Genomic DNA, 16,878 nt, shown 5'->3' with positions numbered 1-16,878 from the left:
GAGTGAACATTCCTCGAATAAAAAACCTTAGGGAAGGAGACGAGATGCGCTAGTGAGATGTGCCTGTTGCTGATCCTCAGTCGCAAGGTCTTAAGGAAAGAAGGAAGGTCTGATGCATTTATCTGAGGGCGGGGGAGTTCATGCAAAGGGCAAGATTCAGAGTCGACTATGCGGGTTATGTCCAACATTCCTCGAGTTACAAACCTTCGGGGAATCACTCAATGCCTTGGATAGCTCAAGGACAGATGTAGAGTGTGCCGGAGGAAGGAAAGAGAGACGTGCTTTCTGAGGTGCCGAATGGGATACATTTCATGTGAACCAATTTCCCACTCGTATCGACCAGTTTTTTTTAATTTTTATCAGTCAGTTCTCGTATTGGCCAGTTTACTGTAACGATTACAAATTAATATGTAATGAGAACTGACTGATAAAAATAAAAACTAGAAAAAAAACTGGCCGATCCGAGGGGGAAATCGGTTCACACGAAATGTATCCCATTCGGCACCTCAAAAAGCTGTTGAGTACATGCTGTATAGTATATATGGCATCTAAAATCATGATGGCAAACACATGCAACCAACCAACAGCTGCCACACACCACTCCCATGGGGGTGGTGCTATGCCAGAAACTTTGATAAAAAGAAATAAAAAATAAAAAAAAATAGAAACTACCTTATAAACCCCTCGCGCTTCAGAATGCAATTCAATAGCATTTCAAAACCAAACACACACACATACTCTCTCTCTCTCGCAAAACCAAAACACAACAACTTCAAGGTAATGCTATATGGATTTGTTAGATTGTTATGATGCGGTATTATGAGTTTATCATTCAAAAGCATTTCAAAACCAAAACACAGCAATTTCAAGGTAATGCTATATGGATCTGTCAGATTGTTATGATGTGGTATTATGAGTTTATCATTCAAAAGCATTTCAAAACCAAACACACACACATACTCTCTCTCTGGCACGCGCGTGCGAAACCAAAACACAGCAACTTCAAGATAATGTTATATGGATCTGTTAGACTGTTATGATGTGGTATTATGAGTTTATCATTCAAAAGCATTTTAAAACCAAACACACACGTATTCTCTCTCTCGCAAAACCAAAACACAGCAACTTCAAGGTAATGCTATATGGATTTGTTAGACTGTTATGATATGTGGATGTGTTATGGTGATGAGTTCATCACATATATACGAACGTAAATACATGATATATATACATATATATATATATATATATATGGACATATGGATGTGTCATTGGTGTTATATAGTGATGATTAATTGTTGATTTGATAGGTATGGATTCTGAAGGAGATGATTCGAATTCACCAACATTTCATGGTAAGTAATAGTACGATATGTTCATTATCCTTGAATTTTTAGTTTTTCGCTTGTTTCACATCCATTCACTATGATGATTAATTGTTATGATGTGATATGAGTTCATCACATATACACGAATATAAATACATGATATATATATGTATGGATATATGGATGTGTCATTGGTGTTATATAGTGATGATTAATTGTTGATTTGATAGCTATGGATTCTGAAGGGGCAGATTCGAATTCACCAACATTTCATGGTATAAGTAATATTACGATTTGTTCATTTTCCTTGAATTTTAAGATTTTCGCTTGTTTCACATCCGATGATTAATTTTACGATTTGTTTATTAAGTGATGATTAATTTCATGGTATAAGTAATATTACGATTTGTTCATTAAGTGATGATTAATTTTACGATTTGATAGCTTGTTTCACATCCGTTCACTCTTTCATGATTTAACAATCGGGAGACATCAATGGAATTGACCTGTGTTCACCGAAATCAAGTGAGTCAAAAAGGACGACGTAATGGAAAAGACAGTACTAAACGGTATTTCTCTAAGAACAATCAATTCCTGTATGTAGTTAACTTCTCAAGTTACAGATTATAAAAATAAAAACTATTCAAACTATGGGTTAGGTATAGATCCGATTTATTTATTACATGGTATCGTTTGGGAATAATAAAAACACGTGTAAAAAAATAAAAAGAGTAATGTAATGAGTGTTTTATTTTGTTGACTATTTTAGTATATGATGAGTTATTTTTTAGCCCATCACAAACAAGAAATTGGAATTTAAATTTCAAACTATCAGACATGTTTGATTTTGTATTTCATTTGTTACCGAAACATATCACCACTTGTATGTTACTTTATTGTTACAATTTAAGAGCTAATTGTATTTGAAAAGTTTGCTTTAGTTTCCTTCATTCACGGGTCAGACCAAATATAATTTAGAACCTTGATTTATGATTGCCATTTGTTTTGATTCTAGTGGTTGCATCTGCACAGACATATTGGAAAGAAAATTGCACAACTTCCTTTTCCCTGTTTGCAACAATAGATTTGAATATGACAATACTGTAGTGGCACCATATATTTTCTTGTTTCTCTTTGAAATTAAATATGTTCCTCTGTGTTTGTGTTTGTGTTTTGTTATAATTTATTTTAGAGGTATCATCATGAGTTGTGTTCTTCTTTGACTGTTAGTAACATGCACTGAGTAGTGAATAATAGATTGTGACTATCGATTTTGGGTAACAAATTAAAAAATTAGTAGATCAATTTGTTGTGACAGTTGGTCATACAGTTATTTTCTTTTGAATAGCTTTTCCTCTGACCATTAGTCTCCTGTGACCGATTATAGGTTTTTTTGAACAAAGGCATGCATAAGAGTGGTCATATTGGATTTGAATAGATTCATCCTATTTCTCAATACTATATTATTCAACTCAAGGTCTAGAATTATCCACACACTCTCAAAAACTCTCTGCCGCTGTGGTACATACACGGTCTCTCACCATATACTTGCAGAGTGTTTTCTTTGATTGAAAGATCATGGAGTTAAGTATTGACTCTTGTCACTTGTTGGAAGCGTTCTAAAGTATGAATACATATTTATAGTGGCTAAGTTTTTGAATCCATATGTTATGAGTTTTGATGCAAGTGAGTTATATAATTTTTTGTATTATGTGTGATGTTTGAACAAATCGGTGAATAGTTAAATTTTGAATAGATATGGATACTTTTGGATAAATAATATATTTTTAGTAAAATAAAAATAAAAATTAAACTAATGTATTGACACAATAAAATATATAATTGTTGTTTCTTCTCTTATTTTATCAATTGTGTTTTGTGGGATGCTCGTAAACGTTGCTTGTTAATAAATATTTTTAGACAAATTACAAAAGTAGTTCTTGTATTTTAGTTTTTATGTCATTTTAATTTCTATAATTTCTATTGACTCAATTTCAATCATGAATTTGTGATTTTGTTTTAATTTGGTCTAATTAATTACATTTTTGTTATGAAAAATATACATACAAGTGGCATGTATCATATTTTTTAAAAGCAAAATTATAAAATTACTTAACTCAGTGAGTTAACTTAAATCAATTTATTGATTATTTTTCGTCAACAACACTAATAACATTATTAATTGGATTAAATTGACACAAAATTTAAAATTAACGGTAAAAATTGAGTCAATTGAAAGTGTAAAAATCAAAATGATACAAGAGATAAAATGTAAGACTACTGTTATAATTTACCCAATATTTTTAGTTGAATTTATGACGTGTTCGGTGTAAAAAAAAGTACAAGAAAATAATTAAAAAAAAAGTCATAACTTTAACAGCTGAGTAGTTAAAAAAAAAAACAACTGACCCGACACCCGAGTTATAAATAATTAAAAAAAACAGCTGAGTAGTCAAATTATCACATACTTTTATTTAAGAAAAAATAAATATATAATCTAAATTCATTCAGTGTTGGTCTAACATAGATAAGTTAATTTTGAAAAATGCTAATCTTTATGAGTAAGATTCGGGACATAAATTTTACGGCGAAATATTAATAAATCTCTAATAATAATCCATTAGACTTAGTTTAGTTAGTCACCATACTTTCCTCAGAGCATCACAATGGGTGTGTCAGTGGGTGTGCTAGTGTGCCAAATTTTGGCCAGCTAAAAACATTGTTTTGTGCTGCAATGAAGTTGCTAACTTGTGTATTAGTGTCAGCCTTAGCATTGTATATTAACTTGTGTGTTAACTGTGATTAGCATTTTAGCCAATGAGAGAAAGAGGGCATTGGGTTTCCTGCAAACCCAAAAAATATAGTATTATTTTTCAATTACAACATAGACAATAGCATTAAAAAAACAAAAATGCAAAAAAAAAAAAAAAAAAACACATTAAACATTAATGTTAAAAAAACAAAGCCCAACAAGTTTAAAAAAAAAAAAAAAAGTTAACCAATGGACCGGCCGGACTTCTAGGCAGATGTCTCGGCGGACGACCCAATCCGTTGTGTTGCGCATTTATATTCTTAACACACACCTTAACATATTCATTGCACCATCGCTCACTCTCTAAAATTAACAAATTCTTAACACACTTTACCACACATTTTTTAGGCTTCACTTTTGTTACTTTTTGTCATATAACACACTTTAACAAACAATTTTAGCCATCTCATTGTGGATGCTCTTAGGGCTTAGTCCTTAGGGAGGTCATGGGTTCAATTCCTAATTGAAGGAGTTGAATTAAGGGAGTGCAAGCATTTAGATGTTTTGTTAAGGATTGAGAGATTTTTTTCCCATAGATACTAATCTAGCAACCAACATTTGCTGATAAAAAATAAATAAATAAAAATCTCGAATAGTGATTTTAAGAACTGTTTGGTCTTTTTTTTTTATTTTGTTTTTTAATTAATGGATTCAAAAGTCATATTCTAATGTGAATTACATAAAGGGTTAAGTATGAACGGGCATATGCTATGTGTTGAGAGACAAATGTGAGTTTTTCTAAACGTAACATTCCGATGTAACACATTAAAAGTTTATTTAGTGTACTTTTTTCAAACATAACAACGTAACATTTCAAAAAAATTCTTTAGTGTATTTTTTTTCCAAACGTAACACTTAAATCAATGTAACAAATAAAAACTCCTTAGTGTATTTTTCCAACGTAACAACGTAACATTCCAAGAAAATCCCTTAGCGTATTTTTCCCAAATGTGACACTCCAATCAATGTAACACAAAAAAACTTTTTAGTGTACTTTTTCTAAACGTAACACTCCAATCAATGTAACACAAAAACTCCTTAGTGTACTTTTCCCAAACGTAAAAATGTAACATTCCAAGAAAATTCCTTAGCGTATTTTTTTTCCAAACGTAGCACTCCAATCAATTTAACATATAAAAATTCCTTAGTGTATTTTCTTTTTCCAAATGTAGTACTCTAATGTAGCACTTCAATATAATACCAAAAAATACACTAATAAAAATGTATATTTCCACGCTTGAAAAGAATTTTCCACAACCTTACCTTTCCGTTCCCATGCCAAAAACGAATTAGAAATGGGCAAATTACATATACACCCCTCCAGGTTTGGTTAAATTACAGATACCCCCCTGAGGTTTCGGAAATTACATCCCACCCCTTGAGGTTTGTATTTTCATAACAATTTACCCCCTGAGGTTTATATTTCATAACAAATTACCCCCTAATTTCTTATGCAAATATAGCATTCAGGGGGGGATTCGTAATTTCTCAAACCTCAGGGGGGTATCTGTAATTTTGTCAAACCTGGAGGGGTGTATATGTAATTTGCCCATTAGAAAATTGAAAAAATGAATCATAAAGGGCATTCACTTAAATTCAAATAGCACTAAATCAAATAAATACAACTTTCTAAAACAAAAAGGACTAATTGATTCATAAAAAAAACTTTTAATACTAAATAGATCAACATTCACCATATTAGATTTATAGGTAAATTTTTCTAAATTTTAATCCCTCCCCTAGCTCACGGTTATGTTAATTAACAGATTGAAGTAATGTACACCCTCCGTCTCAAAATATTAGTCTCTTATTCTATTTTTATTGTCTCAAAATGTTAGTCTCAAAATAATTATTAACAAGTGGGCATCATTGAAAGCAAGCATAGCTAGTTTGACAAAATTAAATAATTGCACTTGTAATTTTTTTCATATAACGTTGACATGAATTTTTTTAAATGTCAGCAAGCAAAACTTGAATTATTTGACCTCCCTCACAAATAGTTGTGTACTGGGTAGAAATTGATTATTTTTTCAACACGATCTCTAATTGTTTTGTTTTGTTTTGTTTTGTTTTTCCAGTGCCAGAGATAGATGGTGGTTTGCTCGGCCCGATTGGGCCACTAGGATTCGGTATAGACCTTAAATTTTACAAGTTTTTTTGAATTATGGGTTATGAGTTCTTATGTTTTAATATGACAAGCAAAATTTAAATTGTCTGACATTGCTCAAAAATAGTTTTTTACGGGACAAATTGATTTTTTTTTGAACGCTGTCTTTTGTTTTTTCCAATTGTAGTAGGCATATATGATGATCTGCTTGGCCCTCCGATTGACGGTAAGAATTGAAATTTTGTCAGTTGTAGTGAACGGATTGCGAGTTCTGATAAATAGGTTAAGTTCTAATTTTTAATAATTGCATTTCTGCACAAAAATGGCAAAAAATATTATTAAGAATAGGGCATTATGGGATGTAAGTGGAGATATTATATTGGCAAAATTAAATAATTACACACTTGTAATATCTGTGCATATAACATTACGCAATGACATGAATTTCTTTGAATGTTGAGTTGCAAGAGTTGGATTATTTGTCCTCCCCTCATGAATAGTGCTTTGCAGAACATAAATTGATTATTTTTTCTGCACTATCTTTTTTTTTTCTAATGGCGGGCGTATATCTTGGTCTGCTTGTTGCACCTATTAACCCACCAGAGCTTGGTATGAACTGGAATTTTTTAAGTTGTAGTCAATGGGTTGCAATTTTTGATCAATGGGTTGAAGTTATAGTTTTTAATAATTGACTTACCATACAAAAATGGGGAAAAATGTTATTAAGAATAGGGTATTATGTGAAGGAAACAGAGATACTTAGAATCTCAAAATTATATTATCTCACCGCCGTAAATTCTTTTCATGTAACGTTATGTAATGACATCAATTTTTTGAACGTCAAGAAACAAAACTTGAATTATTTGACCTTCCCTTACAAATAGTTGTATACTGGGTTGAAACTGATTATTTTTCGACACTATCTTCTTTTCTTCTTCTTTTTTTTTTCCCTTGCCAATGGCATGTGTAGATTTTGGCTTGCTCGATGCGCCAAATGATCCACCGGCATTCAGTAATGATTGAAATTTAGTAAGTTATAATCATTTGGTTACAAGTTTTGATCATTAAGTTGAATTTTACTTTATAAAAATTGCAGAAAAAATTATGAAGAATTGGGCATTGTCGGAAGCAAGTGAAGACAATAGGTTTGACGAAATCGAATAATTGCACATCTAATCTTATTTTTTTGTAAGATTATGCATTGACAAAAATATTTTTTGAATTTAATCAAGTAAAACTTGAATTATTTGACTTCTCCTCTGAACAAGGTCTTTACTGGATAAGAAATTGATTTTTTTTTTTTTAAACACTATCTTTGTTTTACATTTGAAAATTTTATAAGTTGTGGTCAATGGGTTTCAAGTTATTGCAAACAAGTTGAAGTTGTAAAAATATTATTTCAAAAGTAGCCATCATCGACAGAAAGCTAGATCTACAAAATTAAATAATTACGCTTCTAATTTCGTTCCATATAACATTATGCAATGACACAAATATTTTTGAATGACGAGCAAAACATGAATTGTTGCATCTCCCCTCACAACTTGTGGTTTACTAGATGGAAACATATATATATATATATATTTTCTAAATGAATCTTTCTTTTTCTCTTTTCCCTAGAGGCAGGCGCAAAAGATGGCCTCCGCGTCGCGCCTGCCTCTAGAGAAATATTATTAATAAATGACTTAACCACAGAACAATGAGTAAAAATATTATTAACAAGTGGGCATCATTGAAAGCAAGCGCAACTAGTTTGACAAAATTAAATAATTACACTTGTAATTTCTGTTCATATAACGCTACGCGTTGACTTGAATTTTTTTGAATGTCAACAAGCAAAACTTGAATTATTTGACCTCTCCTCACAAATAGTTGTGTACTGGGTAGAAGTTGATTATTTTTTCTACACAATCTCTTTTTGTTTCGTTTTGTTTTTTTCTAGTGGTAAAGATAAATGGTGGCTTGCTCGACCCGATTGGGCCACTAGGATTCGGTATAGACCTTAAATTTTACAAGTTTTTTGGATTATGAGTTACCAGTTCTTATGTTTTTGAATATGACAAGCCAAACTTGAATTATCTGACATTGCTAAAAAATAGTGGTTTACGGGATAGAAACTGATTTTTTTTTTGGATGTCGTCTTTTGTTTTTTTTCCAATTGTAGGCGTATATACTGATCTACTTGGCCCTCTGATTGACGGTAAGAATTGAAATTTTGTCACTTGTAGTGAACGGGTTGCGAGTTTTGATTAATGGGTTGAAGTTCTAATTTTTAATAATTGCATTTCCGCACAAAAATAGCAAAAAATATTATTAAGAATAAGGCATTATGGGATGCAAGTGGAGATACTATATTGACAAAATTAAATAATTACACAGCTGTAATATCTGTTCATATAACATTATGCAATGACATGAATTTCTTTGAATGTCAAGTAGCAAAAGATGAATTATATGTACTCCCCTCATGAATAGTATTTTGCAGAACATAAGCTGATTATTTTTTCTACACTATTTTTTTTTCTCCTAATGGTAGGCGTATATGCTGGCCTGCTCGTTGCACCTATTAGCCCACCAGAGCTTGGTGTGAACTGGAATTTTTTAAGTTGTAGTCAATGGGTTGCAAGTTTGGATCAATGGGTTGAAGTTATAATTTTTAATAATTGGCTTGCCCTACAAAAATGAGGAAAAATGTTATTAAGAATATGGTACTATGTGAAGGAAATGGAGATACATAGAATCTCAAAATTAAATAATTTCACCGCCGTAAATTCTTTTCATGTAACGTTTTGCAATGACATGAATTTTTTTGAACGTCAACAAGCTGAACTTGAATTATTTGACCTCCCCTTACAAATAGTTATATACTGGGTAGAAACTGATTATTTTTTCAACATTATCTTCTTTTCTTTTCTTTTTTTTCCCCTTTCCCAATGGCATGCGTAGATTTTGGCCTACTCAATGTGCCAAATTATCTACCAGCATTTGGTAGTAGTTGAAATTTAATAAGTTGTAGTTATTTGGTTACAAGTTTTGATCATTAAGTTGGAGTTTTACTTTATAAAAATTGGCAAAAAAATTATGAAGAACTGGGCATTATCGGAAGCAAATGGAGATAACAGGTTTGCAAAATTGAATTATTGCACATCTAATCTCATTTTTTGTAAGATTATGTAATGACAAAAATATTTTTTGAACGTGATCAAGCAAAACTTGAATTATTTGATCTCTCATCAAGACAAGCTCTTTACTATATAAGAAATTGATTTTTTTTAACAGTGTCTCTTTTTACAATGGCAGGAGCTGGTCCTTGGGCATAATGCACGAGGGTACGTTATACCACTCGTGGAGCCAGCTTCTCGGGAGGATAACAAGCGCCCAGTCCGTGACAAGTGGTATTAGAGCCAACCTAGAGCCAATGTGATAGGGACGGTACGTGGGACTTACACCAAGTGCCTTCATTGTGGGGTCTGCGCCAAGGGTGGTGTTCGCACGGGACGGGTTTCGTGGGTAAGGGAACGGACAAGCGTGGACGCAGGCAGGGTAATGTCCCCCTGACGAGGGCGTCAGGGACTGGCGGTGGTAGTGTGTCACGTACCGACTCATTGGGAATGCGAGTTCTACACCAAGCACTTTGCAAGCGCATTAGTTTGTGAGCAGCAAGGCAGGCAGGGTAGATACCTATCGCATCTCCTGGGTTGGTCCTTGGATATAATGCACGGGGTACGCAGTACCACTCGTGGAGCCGGCTTCTCAGGAGGATGACAAGCGCCCAGCCCGTGACAACCAGTTCCAGTTATTGTAAAAAAAGGTGTTAAAAAAAATATATCAATTTCTTATCCAGTAAAGAACTTGTTTTGAGGAGAGGTCAAATAATTCAAGTTTTGCTTGATAACATTCAAAAAATATTTTTGTCGTTGCATAATCTTACAAAAAATGAGATTAGATGTGCAATAATTTGATTTTGTCAAACTTGGTATCTCCACTTGCTTCCGATATGCCCAATTCTTCGTAATTTTTTTGTCATTTTTTATAAAGTAGAACTCCAGCTTAATGATCAAAACTTGTAACCAAATGACTATAACTTACTAAATTTCAGCCATTACCGAATGCTGGTGGATCATTTGGTGCATCGAGCAGGCCAAAATCTATAGATGCCATTGGGAAAGGAAAAAAAGAAAAGAAAAGGAGATAGCGTTGAAAAAATATTTAGTTTCTACTCAGTATACAACTATTTGTAAGGGGAGGTCAAATAATTCAAGTTTTGTTTCTTGACGTTCAAAAAAATTAATGTCATTGCATAACATTACATGAGAAGAATTTAAGGCTGTGAAATTATTTAATTTTGAGATTCTATGTATCTCCATTTTCTTTACATAATACCCTATTCTTAATAACATTTTCCCTCATTTTTGTATGGTAAGTCAATTATTAAAAATTATAACTTCAACCCATTGATCCAAACTTGCAACCCATTGACTACAACTTAAAAAATTCCAGTTCACACCAAGCTCTGGTGGGCTAATAGATGCAACGAGCAGGCCAGGATATACACCAACCATTAGGAAAAAAAAGATCGTGTAGAAAAAATAATCAGTTCATGTTCTGCGAAGCACTATTCATGAGGGGAGGACAAATAATTTATCTTTTGTTACTTGACATTCAAAAAATTCATGTCATTGCATAATGTTATATAAACAGATATTACAGTTGTGCAATTATTTAATTTTTTCAATATAACTTGCATCCCATAATGCCCTATTCTTAATAATATTTTTTGCCATTTTTGTGCGGAAATGCAATTATTAAAAATTTGCACTTCAATCCATTTATCAAACTCGCAACTTGTTCACTGCAACTGACAAAATTTCAATTCTTACCGTCAATCGGAGGGCGAAGCAGATCACATATATGCCTACAATTGGAAAGAACAAAAGATAGCGTTCAAAAAAAAAAAATCAATTTCTATCTCGTAAACCATTATTTTTGAGCGATGTCAGATAATTCAAGTTTTGCTTGTCATATTCAAAAACATAAGAACTTGTCACCCATAATTCAAAAAAATTTTAAAATTTCAGGTCGATACCGAATCCTAGTGGTCCAATTGGGCGGAGTAAGCCACCATCTATCTCTGCCATTGGAAAAAACGAAACAAAAAGAGATTGTGTTGAAAAAATAATCAATTTCTACTCAGTACACAATTATTTGTGAGGGGAGGTCAAATAATTCAAGTTTTTCTTGTGGACATTCAAAAAAATTCATGTCAACGCATAGCGTTATATGAAAAGAAATTACAAGTGCAATTTTTTAAATTTGTCAAACTAACCTTTCAATGATGCCTACTTGTTAATAATACGTTTCCTCATTGTTCTATGGTTTAAGTCAATTATTAATAATATTTCTTTAGAGGCAAGCGCGACAAGTGGGCCAACATTTGTGCTTGCCTCTAGAGAAAAGAGAAAAAGAAAGATTCAGTTAGAGAAAAAAAAAATATATATATATATATATGTTTCCATCTAGTAAACCACAAGTTGTGGGGGGGAGATGCAATAATTCATGTTTTGCTCGTCATTCAAAAATATTTGTGTCATTGCATAATGTTATATGGAATGAAATTATAGTCGTAATTATTTAATTTTGTAGATCTAGCTATCTCTGCTTTCTTTCGATGATTACTACTTCTGTAATAATATTTTCACCATTTTCTTGTGGAAAAGGCAATTGTTAAAAAATACAACTTCAACCTGTTCGTCATAACTTGAAACCCATTGACTACAACTTATAAAATTTTCAAATGTTACCGAAAGCTAGTGGATCAATCGGTATGTTCGGTAGGCCAGCACCAGCTCTTGCCACTGTAAAAAAAAGTGTTAAAAAAAAAAAATCAATTTCTTATCCAGTAAAGACCTTGTTTTGAGGAGAGGTCAAATAATTCAAGTTTTGCTTGATAACATTCAAAAAATATTTGTCATTGCGTAATCTTACAAAAAATGAGATTAGATGTGCAATTATTTGATTTTGTCAAACCTGTTGTCTTCACTTGCTTCCGATAATGCCAAATTCTTCATAATTTTTTCTTTAATTTTTATAAAGTAAAATCCAACTTAATGATCAAAACTTGTAATCAAATGACTACAATTTATTAAATTTCAGCCGAATACTGGTGGATTATTTGGCGGATCGAGCAGGCCAAAATCTACGCACGCCATTGGGAAGGGAAAAAAAGGAAAGAAAAGAAGATAGTGTCGAAAAATAATCAGTTTCAACCTAGTATGCAATTATTTGTAAGGAGAGGTCAAATAATTCAAGTTTTGTTTCTTGACGTTCAAAAAAATTCATGTCATTGCATAACGTTACATGAAAAGAATTTACGATTGTGAGATTATTTAATTTTGAGATTATATGTATCTCCATTTCCTTCACATAAATACCCTATTCTTAATAACATTTTCTCCCATTTTTGTATGGTAAGTCAATTATTAAAAATTATAACTTCAAGCCATTGATCAAAACTTGCAACCCATTGATTACAACTTAAAAAATTCCAGTTCATACCTAGCTCTGGTGGGCTAATAGGTGCAACGAACAGGCCAGGATATACGCATGCCATTAGGAAAAAAAAGATAGTGCCGAAAAAATAATCAATTTATGTTCTGCAAAGCCCTATTCATGAGGGGAGGACAGATAATTCATCTTTTGCTACTTGACATTCAAAGAAATTTGTGTCATTGCATAATGTTATATGAACAGATATTATAGCTGTGTAATTATTTAATTTTGTCAATATTGTATCTCCTCTTGCATCCCATAATTTCCTATTCTTAATAATATTTTTTTTTACCATTTTTGTACGGAAATGCAATTATTAAAAATTAGAACTTCAACCCCATTTATCAGAACTCGCAACCCATTCACTACAACTGACAAAATTTCAGTTCTTACCGTTAATCAGAGGGCTGAGCAGATCAGCATATATGCCTAGAATTGGAAAAAACAAAAGATAGTGTTAAAAAAAAATCAGTTTCTGTCCCGTAAACCACTATTTTCGAGCGATGTCAGTTAATTCTAGTTTTGTTTGTCAAATTCAAAAACATAAGAACTTATAACCCATAATTCAAAAAAACTTGTAAAATTTAAGGTCTATACCGAATCCTAGTGGCTCAATCGGGCCGAGCAAGCCACCATCTATCTCTGCCACTAGAAAAAAACAAAACAAAACAAAACGAAACAAAAGAGATTGTGTTGAAAAAATAATCAATTTCTACCCAGTACACAACTATTTGTGAGGGGAGGTCATATAATTCAAGTTTTGCTTGTTGACATTCAAAAAAATTCATGTCAACGCAAAGCGTTATATGAAAAGAAATTACAAGTGTAATTATTTAATTTTGTCAGACTAGCTGTGCTTGCTTTCAATGATGCCCACTTGTTAATAATATTTTTCCTCGTTTTGTGGTGAAGTGTCAATTATTAATAATATTTCTCTAGAAATCCATTGACTACAACTTATAAAATTTGAAATCTTACCGAAAGTTAGTGGATCAATCGGTACGTCCGGTAGGCCAGCACCAAGCGCCCAGTTTGTGTCATGGTGTTGGTCTATCGGACGTACCGATTGATCCACTAGCTTCGGTAAGATTTGAAATTTTATATGTTACAATGGGCTTCAAGTTATGGTGAACGGGTTGAAGTTGTATTTTTTAACAATTGCCTTTTCCAGAAGAAAATGGTAGAAAATATTATTTCAGAAGTAGCCATCAACTGAAGAAAGCAGAGATAGCTAGATCTACAAAATTAAATAATCACACCTGTAGTTTCCTTCCATTTAACATTGTGCAATGACACAAATATTTTTGAATGACACGCAAAACATGAATTATTGCACCTCCCTTCACAACTTGTGGTTTACTAGATGGAAACAATTTTTTTTTTTAAACAGAATCTTTCTTTTTTTCTTTTCTCTAGAGGCAGGCGCAAATGCTGGCCCGCTCGTCGTGCCTGTTGGTCTCCCAGTGCCTGGTAAGAACTAATTTTTTTTTTAAGTTGTATTCAATTAGTTACAAGTTCTGAAATAATTGACTTAACCACAGAACAATGAGGAAAAATATTATTAACAAGTGGCCATCATTGAAAGCAAGCACACGTAGTTTGACAAAATTACACTTGTAATTTCTTTTCATATAACATTATGCAATGGCATGAAATTTTTTTAATGTCATCAAGCAAAACTTGAATTATTTGACCTTCCCTCACAAATAGTTGTATACTAGGAGTGCCCAAAAACCCGGTTTTTTTCTTTTCTTTTCTTTTCTTTTTTTTTTCTTTTCCCTTCTATACATTGGTTTTGTTTTCGATCTTAAAATATCAACTTGATAGGATTGGATTGGGTCTTCATTTAGGTCAATGGCTACACCGAACCAACTTGGGACCAAAACCCATATCTACTGTAAAATATTCTAATTATACTCACGTATCTTCATGTATTTGATTTGTTGTAAACAGTAAGGTGGACTTGATATTTTTTCTTTCTTTCTTTATTTCTTTCTTTTTTTTTTTGGAAAACTAAGAAGGTGGGACTTGAATGCATCTGATCGTTTTATATATAAGACAAAAGTTAGGGCTCATTAAATTTCATTTCTTATTCTTTGGACCCCACCTCTTTTCTTTCCTTTTTATTGCAATTTTACCCTAACATAAATTCCATCTTTACCCAATGCCTATCCTCTCTAACCCTAACCCTACCTAACCTTAGCCCCACCCGTACCCCACTAGCTCCAGTCGGGACCTCATCAATGTCCACTACAACAAAAATAGTTAAAGATCACACTTTGACAAAAAAAAGATCTCACTTTTATTGGAAGTATGATAAAAAAAATTGGATTGATATTTTAATCACACTTTAATTTGATTGAGTGATAATATTTATTTTTTATGTCACTTTTCAATTAAGTGTGATTATATATATATATTTTTAATCACACCTTCTAATTAAAGTGTGATTATATATACACTACTATTTTTTAATCACACTTTTTAAATAAGTGTGATTATATATATATTTTTTAATCACACATTCAAATTAAAGTGTGATTATATATATATTTTTTAATCACACATTCTAATTAAAGTGTGATTATTTATATATTTTTTAATCACACCTAAATAAGTATAATTATATATATATATATATTTAATCGCACTCCCTAAATAGGTGTGATTGTATAAAATATTTCAATTTAATTTTTATATAAAATATACAATTCCCAAATCCGCGCCTCTATTCTACCCATGAATGACAAAGGACGACCAACTACTAGAAAAGAAGGCTTTAGACATGGAACTTTTTTCAACAGTTTGAAAATCGTTGCAAAAAGCAATATTTTGTGACGGCAAAAAAAATCGTCGCGAAATTAATTTTTTTGTGATGGCATTTGACTGTCGCAAAAAAGGCATCGACTAAATACCATTATTAGAGATAGAAAATCCAAAGCCGTGACAAAAAGTAATATTATACACGACGATACATTAACTGTCTTCTTTTTTTTTTTTTTTTGCAGCGCCTTTTGTTAATCCGTTGCAAAAGATTTTATTTTGCTCATTAATGATGGTCCTTAAACTCGTCGCAAAAACTTAATCCCTAATTACCTTCGCGCCCTCCCCAACCCCCTTACTTTTTCCTGCTCATCCCTAAACTTTTAGACTTCTCTTCGGATTTTTTTTTTTAAAAAAAAAACTACCAGTTTTATTGGTGATCATATTTGGTTTAATTTTCTGAAACTTGTAAAAATTAGTTTCGTGAAAAAATTAAAAATATTTATCAATTTTATATAACTTTACAAAGGATATGAGTAATTTTTAAAAATAAAAAAATCGATCCCGATATATAAAGCATGAATGCTGGGTGTTGAAATCCTAAAATACTTTCTCTCTATCGCACTATCTGTGTGTATGTGTCATGTCTCTGCAAAAACTCTTCAAACCCCTACCCTCTCTCCATCAGACCCCAAATCCCAAACCCTCCTCTCTCTCTCTTTTGCAAAAACTCCTCAAAACCCTCTCTCTCTCTCTCTCTTTCTCTCTCTCTCCATTAGACCCCAAATCCAAAACCCAAACCCTAACTGGCATAACAATGAGTGAGAAGGAGAAGATGGACAAAGAAAATACACACAGACAGAGCTCTGAACCAGAAGAAAAGAACAAAGAAAGAGAAGTAACGACGGAGAGAGAAGACGGCCGAAAGGAGACGGAAGAGACGAATCCATGCAAAGAACACTTCCACCCTTCAACCAGGTTTAGATTCAAACTAGGGTTTTGATTTGGGGATTTTCACTAAAAAATCAAGGTTTTGATTGAGCAATTCCAAAATTATGTAAAATTTTGTGATTGTCCACAAAAATTCATAGGACTTTCCAAAACATACTTTTTTGGGATGGGATTTCCGAATAAATTGCCCTTAATAAAACTAAATTTTAAAACAAAAACTCTAAATCTAAAACAAAAAAACTTCTCTACCAACCCATGCTACTTGCTACCAGCTCACTTGTTGGTGCGTACTGCCACCACCCCTCCCCACCCATCAACCATTGACACCACCCTCTCCCCCACCTATTGCTGCCATTTGTAACTATTCC

General features: G+C 32.4%; 1 protein-coding gene and 1 long non-coding RNA gene across 15 annotated transcripts in view; one reads left to right on the top strand and one right to left on the bottom strand.

Moving 5' to 3' along the window:
* Nucleotides 1-16,878, top strand: part of LOC145789384 (galactokinase-like) — a 187,389-nt gene that overhangs the window by 130,908 nt on the left and 39,603 nt on the right. For 2 of the 14 annotated variants that reach the window (XM_082878793.1, XM_082878800.1), the window contains 3 exons: nucleotides 6,219-6,269; nucleotides 6,438-6,473; nucleotides 7,344-10,228. The exons of 2 other annotated variants lie outside the window; for them this stretch is intronic. In XM_082878793.1, coding sequence (XP_082734919.1) covers nucleotides 6,219-6,269; nucleotides 6,438-6,473; nucleotides 7,344-7,411 — 155 coding nt within the window. In that variant the 3' untranslated portion in view covers nucleotides 7,412-10,228. Of the gene's footprint in view, nucleotides 1-1,310; nucleotides 1,356-1,558; nucleotides 1,604-1,772; nucleotides 1,898-6,218; nucleotides 6,474-7,217; nucleotides 7,286-7,343; nucleotides 10,229-14,212; nucleotides 14,267-15,804; nucleotides 15,955-16,878 lie in introns of those variants that run through there. 10 more of the 14 variants (XM_082878792.1, XM_082878799.1, XR_014335677.1 and 7 more) reach the window with 9 other exon arrangements.
* LOC145795205 (uncharacterized) lies at nucleotides 11,791-13,824 on the bottom strand. Its single transcript, XR_014335682.1, has 3 exons — nucleotides 13,394-13,824; nucleotides 13,190-13,225; nucleotides 11,791-12,102 (listed from the first exon to the last, which is right to left on the bottom strand). It is a non-coding gene; the product is annotated as an uncharacterized LOC145795205 (long non-coding RNA).

The sequence above is a fragment of the Camellia sinensis genome, chromosome 7 (assembly GCF_055761805.1).
Source record: "Camellia sinensis isolate YWXY chromosome 7, ASM5576180v1, whole genome shotgun sequence".
Lineage (NCBI taxonomy): Eukaryota > Viridiplantae > Streptophyta > Magnoliopsida > Ericales > Theaceae > Camellia > Camellia sinensis.
Note: the sequence above shows the minus strand (reverse complement) of the source record. Positions and strands in the feature narration are given on the sequence as shown.